At 45.0% G+C, this 16,602-nt stretch overlaps 1 protein-coding gene across 1 annotated transcript in view; it reads right to left on the bottom strand.

Annotated features, from left to right (window-relative positions):
• ROR1 (receptor tyrosine kinase like orphan receptor 1) overlaps window positions 1-16,602 on the bottom strand; it is a 58,706-nt gene that overhangs the window by 2,511 nt on the left and 39,593 nt on the right. The window contains exons 5-8 of the mRNA XM_059822224.1: window positions 10,145-10,272; window positions 8,587-8,904; window positions 7,458-7,703; window positions 2,913-3,124 (exon numbers count right to left, since the gene is read on the bottom strand). Of these exons, the coding sequence (XP_059678207.1) occupies window positions 2,913-3,124; window positions 7,458-7,703; window positions 8,587-8,904; window positions 10,145-10,272 (904 nt within the window). The remainder of the gene's footprint in view (window positions 1-2,912; window positions 3,125-7,457; window positions 7,704-8,586; window positions 8,905-10,144; window positions 10,273-16,602) is intronic.

Below are 16,602 nucleotides of genomic sequence, written 5' to 3'. Positions count from 1 at the left end.
TAATAGTAGTAGTGGTGGTGGTGGTGGTGGTGGTGGTGGTAGTAGTAGTAGTAATAATAATAATAATAATAATAATAATAATAATAATAATAAAGCCATTTAAGCAGGCAGCCGGTAGACTGTACGGTGATGGCAGGAAATTAGCTATATTGTTGAGGAACAGATGGTTTATATTATACAAATCCTTTAGGCTAAAACTTGTTTAGGTCTGGCATATTGTAAATTATATTTTAGTAATGAAAGTGAAATGACCTCTGTCTGACCTGAGGCTGGCTTCGTCTGTTTGAACCAACATAGTGGAAAACTATGAAAGAAAATGAAGTCATAAAGTTTTGGCAGGAAGGGCTCATTTCAAGTTAAGCGGTTATAAATCTGCTTAGTTTTTGTTTGACAAGTATTTGTCATACATCGGTGTACAAAATGTAAAGAAGTGTAAAATACATACGAGGCAGCATGCCAAAGTAAACCGAGTACAAAGGGAGAGCGGTAAGAGTGAAGCCCATCGCCTCTATCTCTTTATCGGCTCCCTCCATTAGGTGAATGACAAGACGAGCTTAGTTTATTGTCTTTTTTGAAGGCAATTAAAATCCCTTCAAACCGGAACAGGCTTTTGGATGAAATGCTAACGTTTTTATTTGTATGAGCAAACACACACCTACCTCAGTTGGAGCTTGAAGCCTAAGCATGTTTTTACCCAAAGTTGACATTAATACTGGATACAGTATTTAAAAATAGGATTCTACTTCCTTTCTTTTCAAATTTTGTTTGAAAGGCAATAAAAACATTTGAGACAGGGAGAGCTGCGTTTTCCAGTGGGAAAATACAGAATTAGCGTAAATAAGATGGAAAGCTTTTTGCAGCATACGACTTTGAACATAAAAAGAAAACGGTGCGGTCTATATTTGCAAACATTTCTGGGCAAGTTGCTTTCCTGCGTTACGTGCGTCAGGCATCAGTGCGTCAGCAGCCTAGGTGGAAACTGTGACTTCATTAAAAGGATGCTGACGTTCCCATTGTCATCAGTTTAGCCAGGATTGTACCCCAAATATCTAGTAGAACTGGCACCAAGAAGCAAATCCAAATTTAACAAAATATCCCATGGAGGTTGGATGCAAGATGTAGTTTTGACACTTACCTAATTAACTGGGTTTTGTACTATTACCAACATTTTGATATACAGCTACTCTAAGCTGTACATGAAAGTTGAAATTAAGAACTTGAAAGAAAAATCAAGAGAAATTCACTGGGCCAGTGTGCGTGGGGCTGAGGAATTAAGATGTAACAATAGACCAAACTCTGTCTGGCCACCTTGAACAGATAATACCCCCGCACAACAGTCCTGCTGGCATCACCACACCCGCAGCCAGCGCCTGTAACGCTATTTAAAACGGGAATCCTAGTGTTAGCGTTACGCCGTGTAAAAACATCTCTGGACGCAGTTTGGATTACTAATGGGCAAAAGCAGCCCTGCATTTTCCAGCACAGCCGCCCAGTGGCTTTACTTTTATCGCTGACTTAAAAGGAGTCTCCTACACTTTCCGCGAGATGGTGGTGAGCTGAAATTTTCCTCCGCAACAGCCTTCTGTGTCTGTCGCTGCCGCACCGAGACTGCAGCTCCACAGACACATGGGGCAGCACCCATGAAAGAGCAACTACTGCCTGGGTGGCACAGCTCCATCCATCCCTGCCCCGGGTACTGCGCTCCCTGTATCTCCCAGGACAGCTCCTTCAGTCATTTTCCCTAGGCTCCTGCAATTAACTCTGTATAACCTAATTCTGTAAACTTGACATTTAAGAGCAAGCAATACCAGCATCCCGTAGCTGCTTTATTAAACTTAAGAAAACTACTCCAGAATTTATTCAGAACACGGCTCCTGAAGCACAAGGGTAACCTTTCTCGATGCCAAATGATTAACTCTGCTGAAAGAATACCTACGGCAGCAATATTTGAAGATTAGAGTTCACATTGCTGAAACTCAATAAAATCAGAATTTGGATTCATTTTGCTACGTCATTTTCTAACAAAAACCACAGCTTACTCAAAGGCGTGTCTGACTGTTTCAGATACTACAGTCCGCACAGTTTCTATTCTAATGACTTGTAGATAGCGATTTTCGCTCCGAAATGCTTCAAAAGAACAATCTCCATCAAGTTGTTGAAGAGAATTGGCACGGAGCGAAAAATAAGGTAAATCCCCTTTGCAAAGCATTATTCTGACTGTAGGTGGCAGGAGGCAGTTACAGCCCTGAAGCGGGTGATCCATACAAGTTTGCAAATCGGCCGCCCTGCCAATAAACAAGGAGCTCAAGGTTAATCACGCTTAAATCTTAAATGATTTTAAAAAACGCTTCGTGAACCTGGGACTACAGTGAAGCAAAACAATACCAGCAACGAGAGCCGCTTATGCGTCAGCTGTGCTGGCCAGAACTGCAGGCGGATTTTTGAGGCTCTTTTTGGTAATTTCTCGTTTTAACTGAGAGAACGGGTAAGCCTGAAAAAGCAAGGAACAAATCTTTCCAAAGTGATTTCAGCTGAGTGAAAGACGACATACGACTCCAGCAGACTCATGAAAAAACTCTCTTGAGAAAATGCTGAATCACATCTTTATCTGCACTACTTTCTAACTTACACAAGGCAATTTAGAGATGCTTCAGTAAGGGGTTGCTTTCTTTATCACAAAAAACCTCCAGCTCCTATTTATCCAGATACACGGACCCGTAGGAATTACCTCCACAGGTCCAGCACGCTTGCTATGCTGCTGCTGAGAAAAGTCCTTACAAAACTTAGAGCTAAAGGCACCGGCAGAAACTGCAAGTTGGAAATCAGCTTAATATTTCAGCGCTGAGTTGATCAAAGCATGTCACTCCCTGCCTTTACAGGCAGCAAATGTCGAAGCAGAAATGAGGGATTACCTTTGGTTTATAGGCGTTGAGCATTGACATCTCCACGTTTTGCCCTCGTACGTGTTTAGGCTGTCTTTGAACGGGAGGGGAGGAGGACTTCTGATTGTTGCGACAGATGCAGATGAAGAAGAAGAGCAAGGCTATGGCCAGGGGAATAGTTACACTTGGCACCAGGATATACAGGATTTCCATTTTATTCTTTTCCTTGGAATCCTTATAATCTGATTCAGAAAAAAAAAACCAACAATGAATGAAATATCCCACAGAGTCAAATACATTCCTGGGTCAACTAGAAGTGTTAAGAAGCATAAACCACCCAGGCAATAGCACTGCAATCCGCCTTGAATGCTGTTTTATTTCTTTTATATTAACAGACCAATTAATTTTGTTGAATAACGTTTCTGTAAGAATACAGAATGGCCAGGAACAACTTCCCTGCAACATGTCAGTTCAAAGTTACTTACGGTCATGAAATAGCTGGATACTGTGAGGTGGCTGTTGCGTGGGGTGAAATGAAGTAACGCTCTAACACAGGTCCACAGGAAAGTTAATTTCTAAAATAGCTTATGGAAGAAAGGCTTTGGCAGGATTAGGGACTCCTTGTTTTAAGACGTACAGTAGGGTTTGGTGCCATAGTTTCTTTAATCCAACAGAAATGTGGAGAGCCATTAAAAAGGACAGTTTTATCCCCCTATTTATTTCCAACCTCCTGTTCTCAGCACTTCCTAGCATTGGCCAAAGCATTTGTGTGGCCACCCAGGGCACCGGAACAAACAACACGTGCAACTGAAAACTTATTTTCTAGTTCGTTTTAGGTGCAGGAGCAGGATGATTAGGGACTCTAGAGCAGAAGAAACGGAGAACACCTGGGAAATGGGAGGAAATGCATGGAAATGGCAAGAAATAGAGAGAACAATCCTGTTTTATATCCCAGGAAACCAGGAAAGGGGTTCAAATAGTCTGAACCCAGACAAAGGCTGTAGCATAATCTTAAAAAAAAACCTTACTTACTGAGGACTTGGTCTTAATAGGATTAACGGGCTAATGGGAAAACCCATCCCTCTACCAACTATAAACTAATAGTGTGTCATCTGAGCAGGGTGGCAAATGCTGGCACAAGGGACACAGCAATGAAAGCTGAAAGGAAAGCTAGAGCATGGATAAAAAAGAAGGATCCAGAAGAGGTTGGGAAGCCAGTTTATCTAACACAGTGTGAATGCTAGCTGCAACATTCGCTCCCTCTGCACGCAGCTCTCTTCACAGTTAGGGAGCGAGTGATTAATTTTAGAAATGTGAAACCCTCTTCTACCAGTGCCCAGGAAGGCGTAGCCGGGACATCAGGCGCTCACCTCCCTCCAGCTGGCTCCGGTTTCACAGGGCACGCTGCTTAGGGGAAAGGTGCAGCGGGAGAGGAGAGAGAGGCTTCGGGAAGGAGCTCACGTCCTCGCGTTCACGCAGCGCCCGCTCGCGTTGACAAGGACATACCTTCCAGCCAGACTGCTCTGAGCACGGGGACGCTGAAGCCTGCTTTGCTCTGGTATTTCCCAGGAGCATTCATAAAGGTTAGGGTATAATTACGCACGGATTAACACATAACTATAAGGCACCCCGGGAACTTTGAGGATCACCTTGAGCTGCAGGACCGGTGGCCGTTGGGTGATTGTTTCCGAGGGAGATGGTGAATGTCTGCGGCAGCATCAGGCTTAGTGGATTCTGGCAGAATGGGGAATGTTTTATTATTCCTGCAGGGTCATTTCAGTTTGTTTGTCTGTGTTTTCCAGGCTGGATTTGTAGAAGTGCTTAGCGGCCCACACAGATATCTTTTATGCACTTAATTAAACATGAACTTGATCTGAAGCTTGGGTTTGACTCAAATTGTGACAGAGGCAAAGTTCAAATGGTTCTGGTTGTCACTCTGCATAACCCCTCTCCTCTTACAGGCTCGCGCTGTCCTTCTGCTCCCCCCACGCTCATTTTTGACCATTCTTTTTAGACTAAGTTGTGCCATCTGTTTTTTAATTGAGAGGAGAGGTAGTCCAAATATTTCTAAAGCCTTTGGGAAACAAGAGAGGACTAAAGTACCGTCCCTATTACAGTCTCCCCGTGCCCAGCAAACAGGCAGCGTGTGGTCTCGCCCTGTCTTCAGTGAACGTCCAGCTCTACAGCGCGGACCCACTGCAGGTGTCCTTCACGAGGTGCTGCCCTCTAGCATGGACACACAATCAGTGCCTTCCCCTCTCCTTCAAAACCTTCTTACGTTTGTCTTTGCTAAGCCTCATGCTCAAATTGCTCCATGTTTCACATCTTCCTATATTCAGGTTGACAAACTTTTATGAAATGAATCTATTGCAGCTTGTGAGACAACTGAAAGATACAGTTGAAGAAAGAAAAAGAAAGCATCAGCATGAGGCAGATGGAGACCTGGGCACTAGTTCATCACCTGAGCTATTCCAGTCAAAGGGAATTATTATTCTTATTAAGTAGCAGCCCCTGCCATGAAGCCTCATTAGGTTAATAGGTTTCTTGGGAGCCACCCTAATTAAATCCATTTCCCATCTAGGCATGTCCTGGTGAGGCAGAATGCACAATACTTATTGAAATGTGCCTGAAATGGCTCTTTCAGCCAGTGCAAAACCAGCAGAATGCAAGTCCCACATGGTATTTTGGTTTTAATATGCACATTAGCATTTAACAATTCAACTACTACTCACCTGATAGAGCTCTATTTGTATTCAGAACAATAAAGCCATATAACCCAGCTGTACAGCGAGTACCATTTAAGGCAGCGGTGAGAGGTAATTAAAACCCTTGTCAGGAATTCTTCAAGCCAGCCAGCCTATCTCATTTATTATCTAGTAAAACATTCAAATCAGAGACTTTTGCAACACGTCCAAAAGTGCCCTGCTTTCAGCTACTGCACATCAAAAGACTGGGCCAGTCCTGGGATCTCAGAGCCTATCTAGAGGGGGCCTGGCAAGCAGCCCCCCCATCAACTCTTAATTACCCAATTATCCAGCAGTTGTGGAAAACACAAAATGCACACGGCCGAAAGGTCGTACAGCGACGGTGCGGTGGAGTACAGAAAGCTCAACAGCATCGCTGGCGGTGGACATATAGAGACCCTGAGCTTGCCCAAACCGAGCTGCCCAAACCCCCCGGGGCTGAGCTACGTCTCCTCCTACATCTGTGCCTGCAGCCGTGCAGCTCCCGGGATGGAGAGCCAAGAGCCGACAGTACACTAAGGGGAGTCCTGCTGACTGATACTTAGGTCCAGATTTTTGTACCGAAGGGCTGAAAAAGGTCTTTGGAACAATTTATATAGATTGAACTGTTCTTGTGTAGTCAGTCTATCACTGTGCCTAATTAACAAGAAAAATAACTGAAGTTAAATGCACTGAAATAATATCAAAAGAGATACAGGACTCTAAAAAGCGTATATGAATGTAAGAGAGGGTTTGAGATGCACATGATATAGCCCAGACTGTCTGCCTTTCCCCTGATCTACTCTTTCAGAAAGAACATAATTTAGATCCCATTTTGGCATCGATTCCCATCTTTCCATTAATTGAAAAAGACTTTGGAGCAGGCTCAGAACATGTCTCACTGCAGGAATGTTCATAACCATAACCAGAAATAATTTAATTTGGTGCTGGCTATCGAACAGTAACATCAAAAGGTGTCTCCTTTCCAAGGGGAAAGGTAATGTTACTGTGACAACTTGTAGGCAACATAAAATTTTGTGTGCAACTTTGTACCGTGAATTTCCAGAACATTTCTGGGTGCATTTCTGGCATGTCCGTGCAAAGAGCTGAATTTTTTTCTTGGCACGCTATCAAGATTGTTATTTTTCAATGCAGATAAAACAATTGGGAACCATTTGTTCAGGTCTTCCATCCACTTCCCCCAGCTCACAGAAAAGTAGAATAAAACGAGAGCTGAATCTCCAGTTTTGTGCATTTTGCAAAAGCAAAACGCAGCCAGGGCAGTTCTGTAAACACAAACTTAAAATACAGCTAAGAGGATCTGGCAAGATCATCTCTATTTTTTAAACAAGGCCTGAGCTCTGTTAAGTGAGGTTTGACTTTATTAAAATGGCTCTTAATAAACCAAGTGAAATGCAGAACATTTTATAACCGCTTTGTGGACTGGCATCAACAGTGCAACTTCTGTGATCCAATTTAATTTGGACTCAGGAGTTGTATTGATCGTAACAGCGACCCGGAAAGCCTGGGACGCTCGGGCTGGTAACGTGCTGCTGCTTCCCCACCTTCTGGCGAGTGCTCAGGTATTCCTTAGTGAAATATTTTCATGCCACCACTTTGCCAGCTGCACGGGCAGTAAGTGCTCGAAGGTCTCCTCGGGGCAGGGATGCTGTGGCTTTAGCTGCAAACCCTGTAGTTAGCCTTTCCTACAGCTCTCTTTTCAGGGATTCAAAAAAAGACACGTTGGGCACAGCTCCCCCGAGCTCCTGTTTTGCAGGACGGCTGTATGGACGCGACAAAACGGTTCCCCTTTTTGTTCCAAAGTGAAACGCAAAAAAAGGTCAGCAATTACCACATGCCGGGACGTCACAAAGCTCAGACTTAAAGTTCTCATCTAAGGTGAAGCACCACGGGGCGTCCTTCTGGTTCCCTGGGTTGCGGCAGTAGGAGTGGCCCCCGTTGAGCTCGGGGTACCGGATGGCGGTGAAGGTGTGGGTGTGGGGGTACTGCGAGTTCCATGGCTGGCACTGCCGCCCCGACCTGGTCACGCTCACCGTCCCCCGGTAATCTACTCCTGTGCTGTTGTAGCATTTGTGATCTGAAAAAAAAAAAAAATTTAAAAAATCAAAACTCCAAAGCAAGGGTCGGTGGTGGCAAGGCAGACAGCCGCAGCACCCGGGGCCAGCGAGCTGCCGGCATCCCCCAGCCCCAGCGCACTGCTGCTGGCCCGGGGCCGGGAAACCCAGTTTGGGAGCAGGGGCTCCCAATTTGCTGCGGCTGTAACGCAGGGCCTGCTTTGCATTCACATTCCTGGGAGGATTTAAAGCTTATGCTTCTGTAATGAAAACAGCTTATGCCAAGCGTTTTTAATATAAAATACACAAAAGAAGTAAAAACTACAGTGGGAACCTGAATTGCAGCCATTATTTTCATATGAAGGTGGAGAATTTGTGGGAGCCACGTTTTATATTTGACTATTCAGATGTATAAGGGTTGTGAACAGGCTGCAGCCCAGCCTGATCAAAGAGCGAGCTAGCCAATGCCGAAAATTAGGCTGTATTAGGCAGGGACAGCCCCGGCCCCGGCCCCTGGAAACGCTCCTCCTGACAAGCACCCCTATACTGCACCCATGGTCGGGCTGGAGCACATCGAGCTGCTGTGGGAGGACAGGGAGGCTAAAGCTACCGAAGTTCCTCACTATTCAAATGCTTACACTGTCATTGTTTCCTACTTCATATTAATTAGAAAAGACCTGACACCAATCAACAGCATTTAGTGTGAGCCCATAGGCAGCTAAAGAAAAAACTGAAAAAGTATTTCTGAACCTCCACCCGCTCCGGAGTAGCTAGAGGCAAGTGCGAGAGCACGGTGTCTGCGAGCTTTCAAAGCCCAGCACTAGCTCCAACCCTGGTGCACAAGCCCTTACAGGCAACCTTTTCACGTGCCAACCTTGCACGGAGAAACAGGCGGCTTTCACTTACTTTTATTTATGGGATCTGCCATTGGAATCCCAATCCGGATACAATTGACAGCTTCGGGGCTATCGGGCTGGGGAAGATCTTCGCAGTTGGGCAGCTTTAATCTCATCAGAATCATGGGATTAGATCTTGCAAAAATATACTCTGTCTGACACAGGACATTTTCCAGAATTTCACATTCATCGCGGCACAGGTCTCGTGGCTTGGGAGCTGATGAAGTCTCATCGCAGTAGGGGAAGGCGTAATGGCACAGCGAAGGAATAGCAAACTGGGAGCATTTATCCGACAAATGGCTGGAAGTGCCAATCATGGTGAAGGCAGCTGTAAAATATACAAAAGGATTTTACTTAACCCAGTGGGAACTTTATTCCTGTGCTCTTGCCTTCCCAGTATAACCCTCACTTCCCATTGCGACTATTATTTTCAGATGTTCAGGTGATGAACGGGCCTTCAAGAAATACAGAGCACTAATTACATTGAAAGTTATTAACGATGCTGATTTCGCTGACAGAGAAAATGTATCTGGTTTTCAACATGGGATTAATGTTAAGTACGTTACCAAAACCTGAAACCTAATTATCCTTTTTTTTTTTTTGCCAAATCATTTATAATGGTTTGCGAAGTCGTATCATATTTGGATGCCTTTTACCCAACTGGTAAAACCCAAAGTCCCTGCAGGCTGTAGGATGACAGCAGCCGTACCTTTGTGGAATATGACAGCTTTCCTAATATTCCAAATGACTTTTCAAACAAAATGGCATAAGATTACAAACGGTTGGCTGTGTAGGAATCATTGGCCTTTCCTGCGAGCAATGCAAAAGTCTTTTTCGCAATGCTGACAGCATTTACAAAACAAAGGAAGAACACTCCAGGTGGAAGAGAAATTTGGAATATTCTGACAGTAAGAGAAAATCTGAATATAGACAAGACGATTACTGGCTAGGATCTGGCCGTGGTTAATGTATATAAAAAAACAGAGCAGTATCACGATATTTATGAGGCCTCAGCTTGAATTCAGCACCCCCATTAGCAGAGCATCTCCCACAAAAACAATGAAAAATGGTTCTTTACTAAATCTAAAGGGAAAATGTGACCTGCTGAATTATTTACACATCTACTATCTCATGCTGGAAGAGGTGCAGCCTCTTCCAGCATCTACGGCTCTCCTAAATGATCTCAACCACCTAATAATCAACTAAGTCTGGTCTCCCTTCACTTTTCAAATCTGCTTGGGAAACAGCAGCACAAGGCAGCCTGGCTTTGAGCCACTCCCAGAAGCTGTAAATACACAACCCCTTCTCCTTGGAAAGTCATTTTTGAGTTTCCTTTGGGGGGAGCTGGATGAGCAGAGAGATGCAGGCTGCTCAGATCGCCACTCTTCAGAGGACTCCCTGCACTGACACCGCACAAGGCAGGAGTCCCGGGCGAGCGTTGTGGTGGGAAGCTCACAGCAAGAGAGGATGAAGAGGAAATAAAAATAGTATTGCAGTTTATAAAACTCTAGCAGCTTTTTGGGAAAAGACAGCTTCTTGGGAAAGAAGCGAGTGCTTTTTTTACCCACCTGTAATCTGATTTTCTATTTCGCCTTGCATATGCAAAGACTCCATATAAATGGTTCGATTTCCAATAAATCGTGCACAAGCGATCCCCCTGTAGGGCTGGCAAAACCCGTCCTCTTCATACTCGTCACTGAAATCAATCAGAAACACAAAAGGGTGAAACATTTCACATGCGACTTTGCAACAAAACGTCACTACAGGGAGCTGGCACTTGTATTACTAGAGGCCGATGCGAGGGGCTTACTGTGTTTGTCTTGCGCTCTGCGATTCGTTCTGGGTGACGCTCACCCAGCGCCGGAGCCCACATGCCGCCTTCCCCTCCATTAAGAGCCTGTGATAAGGGATTATATGGTCTTTAGGTAGTGCAGGGGGCACGGCACGGGCTTTGTGCCCTGGATGATTTTAACCTTAAAGGGTTCCCACACTGCTGCAGGTAGTTTTCAGTATCTCACAAACGATCCCAAAGTGAATATAATCCTTACAATCAACAAGATCTTGAATATGTTTTTTTTTAAAAAACTTCAGCTGCCTGGTAAAAACAGGTAGCGGCATTGCAGGTTACACAGAATATGCATTAATGTTGTACGAAATGAATGCTTTTTGTACGAGGGGGAAGGCTATATTCAGGAATATACCCAGCCTTGATTCGAAGAGAAAACATAAACTGCCTGAAAAAAAAAGATTTACATTTATTTAAAGCAGCTAACATGCTGTTTTCTATTTTTGAACCAAACTTGTACTTCATGTTGATAAACGTAGCAGGAAGAGTCATGCTAGCAGAGACAGAATTTCAAGTGTATATAGAAAATCAAACCACTCCCAGCACGGATACCCTTGAAATGGGAAATGTTTCTTCCATCTTCCGTGAGTGCGGTAACAGTTATTGCTAAAACAGAACCAAAGCTAAGACAGGAGTTAAATAGACAGATTTCTTTCATTAAGTGCTTTGTTTTATGCAATATAGGAGACATTTAATACATAAATCCAGATGTGAAATTATTTGCCAATATTCTTCAAACAAAGCAAAGAAAGGAAATTACTAAACCTCTGAAGACCAGACCAGTCACTGCTTATTTTGAACAGATAATCAACAGCTAAGTGCTGGCACACAACAGATAGTTTTATGGATGTTTTGGGGAGGGGTTTGCATACGTGATCGCTGACAACACGCACCCAACTGCATGAATCAGCCCTTTTACTTTCTTGCTTTGAGAATCCAGTTGGAGATATTTGGGACCCGTTTTCTGGAACGACAGACACCTCGGCTCTGCTGAGGCACCGGCAAAGGGAGATGCCTAATGAAAATTTGCTGATAATTTATTTCTTATTCATGCTGGTACCCACCCAAGACAGCTACTACATGGCTCAAATTAGGAAAAATGATATTGGAATATCGCCAAGTATGATCACAGCTGGGTAGGCAACAGGTTACTTTCCTTGTGTGCTTTTATTTTTGCAGAATTCATCCTCCTCAGATGCCGAAAGCCTAACAGTGGAATCAGGCTATGCTGTCAATAGGGAAAAATCAGAGCTTTTTTAATCAACTCTGCCATTAAGTTCAACAAAAGACACTTTCATCCCTTCCTGAAGACCTTGGCTGTGAAAGCTTGGAAATGTAAATTACATTTAGCCTCTTTGAAGTCACCCTTTCATTGTGTGCATGGCTTAGAGCAAGCGGCCAGCCTCGAAGCCGGGCTCCCCAGCGCCCTGTCACAGCGGCCAGGGCGAGCTAATGGGATTAGCGGGAAGAAGTGCTAGGATCGCCTTCCAGGACACCCCAAACATCTCCCAGCAATCCTCGGCTCCCAGCTCCAGAGCACCGTCCCAGGAGTCATGCAGCGTTGTTTTCCAGTTCACAGGGAGAAGCTAGACACCATGAATTAACTACTGAAATAACAGTAATTTATGACTGTAAAGACAGGGGGGTGGGAAAGAGGGATGGTGGAGATGGAAACCTCCTTCCACAGACACCTCACTTCAGTTGAGAAATAAACGGGAAGGGGTCCAGGCTTCATCGGACGATGGTGCCAAAATGTTCCCAAGTACGTTGAAAATTGGATTGCAAAAGCGCAACCTTTAACCTGCCAATTAAACTCTTTATTAACTGGAGCGATGGTAGGCTGCGATGCCTCGGATAATGGATAGTACCCAGCCAACACGGATACTCTGAGATGTAAACAGAGACACACAACCACATCCATGTGTTTCTGCCTGGAGTCAGCTCTGGCGAAAATATTTTTACTCTGTTGGTTCTTGCAGAGAAGATGAAATAGCTGAAACCTGAGCTGAAAAACCACAATAGCTACTGCAGGCTCTGGAGGTCAATTCTCCATCTTCTAATCAATGAATCCCCCAATAGGATATAATTTATTATTCATTTATTATTTATTATAATTTATTATGGAATTTAACTCAGGGACTACACCTAATAGAAACTGCTCTTGAAGACTATCAAGCATTGCAATTTAAGCACACAACTAGATAAAGAAGACAAAACCAGGAGGAATGCGATTAACATATCAACAAAGCAAACTCACCTCACTCTGAGGTTCACCTTTGAACTAAAGAAGATTTAGCTGCAATAGCTGCACACAGCAAGGATTGCGAGTGAGCAAGGACACCAGTTTACCTGGATGGAAATGCCCCGAGGAGCAGGATTTTGGAGATAATCTCAGAAGGTGAAGATTGGAGTAAGGAGGAGAGCCTGGATCCCACCACCTCTGCCCCCAGGGCTGCATGCCAGCCTTGAATTCACAGAGGTAAAACATGAGATTAGTAGCTCAAATGGAGCAGGCACCACTTGGAATTGTTTTGGAAATCAGCTCCGTAATGGGGCAGAAGGATAGATCAAATGAAAGGAACAGCAGCATCAGAGTATGACAGAAGTACGCCTGAGACACGAGAGGAGAGGACACAGTCCCCTGGTCTCCTCTCCCAGAGCTGCTCCGCCTGGGCATGGTGATAAAGAAGGGAAGTACTGGGCTGTGACATTCATCTATTGCTCCTGACACCTATCAGGAGCTCAAAATAGCAGCTCCTACAATAGCAGTCCTGATCATCAGCTGGTAACATGTCATTGTGGTTACCGGCACATGCTCGTCAATGAATAAGCGGCCACATCTCACTCCCGGCTCCGTTTCCATGTCATCCTTCGTCAGCCGTTCAGGGTCACATGAAATCCCCTCTTGCCTCTGCATCTCTTCATGATGTCTCTTCCCCTCCCTCGTTCCTGCAGCTCTCTTCTATGATGGAAGTCATTGGATGGAAATGGAATTCAGGATGGAAATGTATACATCTAGCATCTGGGGCCTCCCTGGGCACCTCTTTGGTCCTTGACGGGCAACTGAAGCTGTACCCAGCGATATCCAGGGCAGCCCTGGAGACAACGGTGCTGCCAATGCCGCTGCAACTCTGCCAGATGGACACTCCCCGAGCCATCGCTCCCCACAATACAACATCTTGGGGGGGCAGCCGCCAGCTCTCCATCTAAGACCGCTTCCCGCTGAACAGACTGCTGCCGAGGCTGAACAGCCTCTGCTCGCCAGACGTTTCATCCAAAACCAGAGCCGTAGCCTGACACGGAGCCCACAATAGCACACAGAGCTCCTACACGGCTTAAACACATTCCCCACCTCCTGCTGCCAACTGGCAGCCGCTTTGGCGGCTGGCTTTAAAACACAGCTATCAGTTTCTTGGGATCAAGGCTGAGATCAGCGATTCCTTTTACACGGTTCACGTTTTGCATACCTCACATGCTTTTTGTAAGCAAAGCACAGCATCGCTGCTCAAATGTGTACCTGCTTCATGGTCCTGATCCGATTCTACCCACAGCAAAAAGATGGGTCCCTTTGGCTCAAACAGGATGTAAATTAGGCCTGATTCAGGAATTCATGTGTTAAAATCTACGGACAAGCTTAAATCCTAATGAAATGGAAGTCAACCTAAGCCCGTACGCGTTGCTGATTGGGGACGGACTCAATCCCTTGTGCAAATTCTGCGCTGAACTAGAGAGGTAAGCAGTCAGCAGGGGAAAACCGCAGATGCCAGTTTGCAGGAGCAACTTCAGTGATAATCACAGCACAGGTTTCGGGGTCTGGGTGCTGCCCCTCGACTGACTCCCGCTTCTTCTGCTGCCTGCACCCCGCAAAGCCCCGGTGACTGTTCGGTGAAGACTACCCAAGAAAAAGGAAAGCGCTGGATTTTAATGACCGACAGATGAAACAGCACTGTAGCGTTTTAAAATTCTTTCTTTTCAGATTTGGTTTCCACTCTGTTTTCTGTTTGGGTCTTTAAATATTTCTAGCATTGATGTTTATCTTGGAGCTTGCCCATTGCTCTTAGATCCTGCTGCAGTTGCCCCTGTTTCTGGCTTCATGTAATAATAGTACCATGATTAAATTTACGCTATACTCAGGTGTCTTGAAGTGTCTGATCGCACAAAGTTTACAGAAGACTGAGTAAGAGCTTTGAAGGGTGTCCACACCAATTCACTAATGTTATCTGACCTAACCTAGAGCCTGCATCAACATGGGATGCTCCGGGTCTTCATGCAGCCCAACTTGACCAGCATCTTTCTTTCTACGGATTACAGAGGCTGCATAGAAAGATCAGCCCCGTAATAAGGTACTTCATGTCTCTCTGGGTACATCTGAATATGAGTAAGTGCCTGTATGAGTAAAAGGACCCTGTCCTTCACATACAGCTTAAGATGGCAAAGGTCTCAACAAGGGTCACCTAGACGGAGCCGGAAAGAGAGAGCAAGTCACAGCACACACAAAAATTTGCAAACAACTGACAAAGAATTCACTGTCACCGCTTGGGTTCATTTTCCCCTCTTTAATTTTCTTTTGTTTTGTGCTAGCAATATTTACATCTGTCAACCCTGGGTCACCAGCAGCTTTTCACATACTGAAATGGTAACAAAATAATAAAGCAACCCTAAACCAAAGAATGGGCAGTGCAAGTTCATGCTTCTCCTCCTTCCCTTTGCTTCTCACTCCAATCCTCCCAATGGCTTTCTCGGTGTTACCTAACTGCATAGCGAGCTCCTTCCCTTCCGTCTGGGATATTCTCTTTCATCCCACCTGACTTTGGCATATTGAACAGGTAAACATGAAAGCAAAAGAGGGCTTATGGCTCCATGTGCAAAGGCCTTACGGTGAATGATAAAGCACATTCAGAAAAGGCAGAGCGGTCTGAGACTCGAACACCATCCATCGCTGGGTCTGGCACCGCTGCGGCACTGCTGCATTGCTGCAGTGTCAAAACGCAGGGGTGCTTCGTACGGGCGATGGAGGTGCTGCTCTCCGTAAAGGTTACCCCACTACTGATGTCTGCCGCTTCCCGCGTGCCACAAACTCCTTGGCCCTTTTCCAGGCGAAGGCAGGATCAGCAACCGGCAACAGGACTGAGTGCGGCAGGCACTCCCCAGACAGCAATTCATTAATAGAAGCTCCCAAGAGGGTTGTTTCTTATGGGAGATACAGTAATGCATGAAAATGTGAAAGAAAAGGAAGGGAGCACCAAAATCTCTGACTTTGCACTGGGATCCCAGAGGAGGTAGTTACGTGGGCCCTATCAGGAGAGATCTCTTTATCTCATCTGCTCGTGGCGTGACGGCTCCAGCGAATCGAAAGGTTGATCTGCCTTCCAGGCAGTGCCTTTCTGTTGCAGCCTGAAATCAGGGAGAATTTCTAATTGCCTCTGACTTGAAACAGCAGCAGCTTTTTAGGTATTCCCGTGCAAACCAGGCAAAGTAGCTTGCAGCAGCGGAAAAGCAGTAACAGTCAGTTTGCAATTTGTTTCTTATCGGCTCGCGCTAAACCTGGAGGGGCTGCACGGTATCCACCTCATCCAAACGCATCTCCGCAGTCTGGTTTCTAAATACGAACCATTTCTGCAAGATTCTCCGTCAAAGTCCACTTCCCAACATCCTGACTTTTCTTTGCCAGTCTTTTTCTAAATTACCAGAAATTGCCCGAATCTAAACAATGTTCCCAGCAAACATCAACAACGGGTCCAGGAACTTAGCATAGCAAAAGCTTTGTAACCAGGCTGTAACATGAGTTCACTTACAAGTGTTTCATAAATTAATAGGAAAACTGAATCTTATGAGATCATGTTGTATTTATTTGTACAATAGCCAATGTATTAAAAATACATATTCCAAAGATGGTGTAATTGTGTGGTCATTTCTACCACACCCCATGGATTTCTTTCTTTCTTTCTTTTTTTTTCTTTTTTTTCTTTTCCTTTAAGAAGGATCTGCATGAGTACCCAAGGAGAAAGAATCATAAACACAGGAGTAATTTTGATATCTTGAGTGCAAATGGGCAAAGGAGAGATGTAGGACAAGGCAGGGCAAAGTCCCAAATGCTTTGAGTGTCCCAAGACAAGAGGTAGGAGCATTGTTCACAGAATCACTAAGGTTGGCAAAGACCTGTCAGATCATCAAGTCCAA

The sequence above is a fragment of the Gavia stellata genome, chromosome 10, assembly GCF_030936135.1.
Source record: "Gavia stellata isolate bGavSte3 chromosome 10, bGavSte3.hap2, whole genome shotgun sequence".
NCBI lineage: Eukaryota > Metazoa > Chordata > Aves > Gaviiformes > Gaviidae > Gavia > Gavia stellata.
The sequence above is the reverse complement of the archived record's forward strand: the minus strand, read 5'-3'. Positions and strand labels throughout refer to the sequence as shown.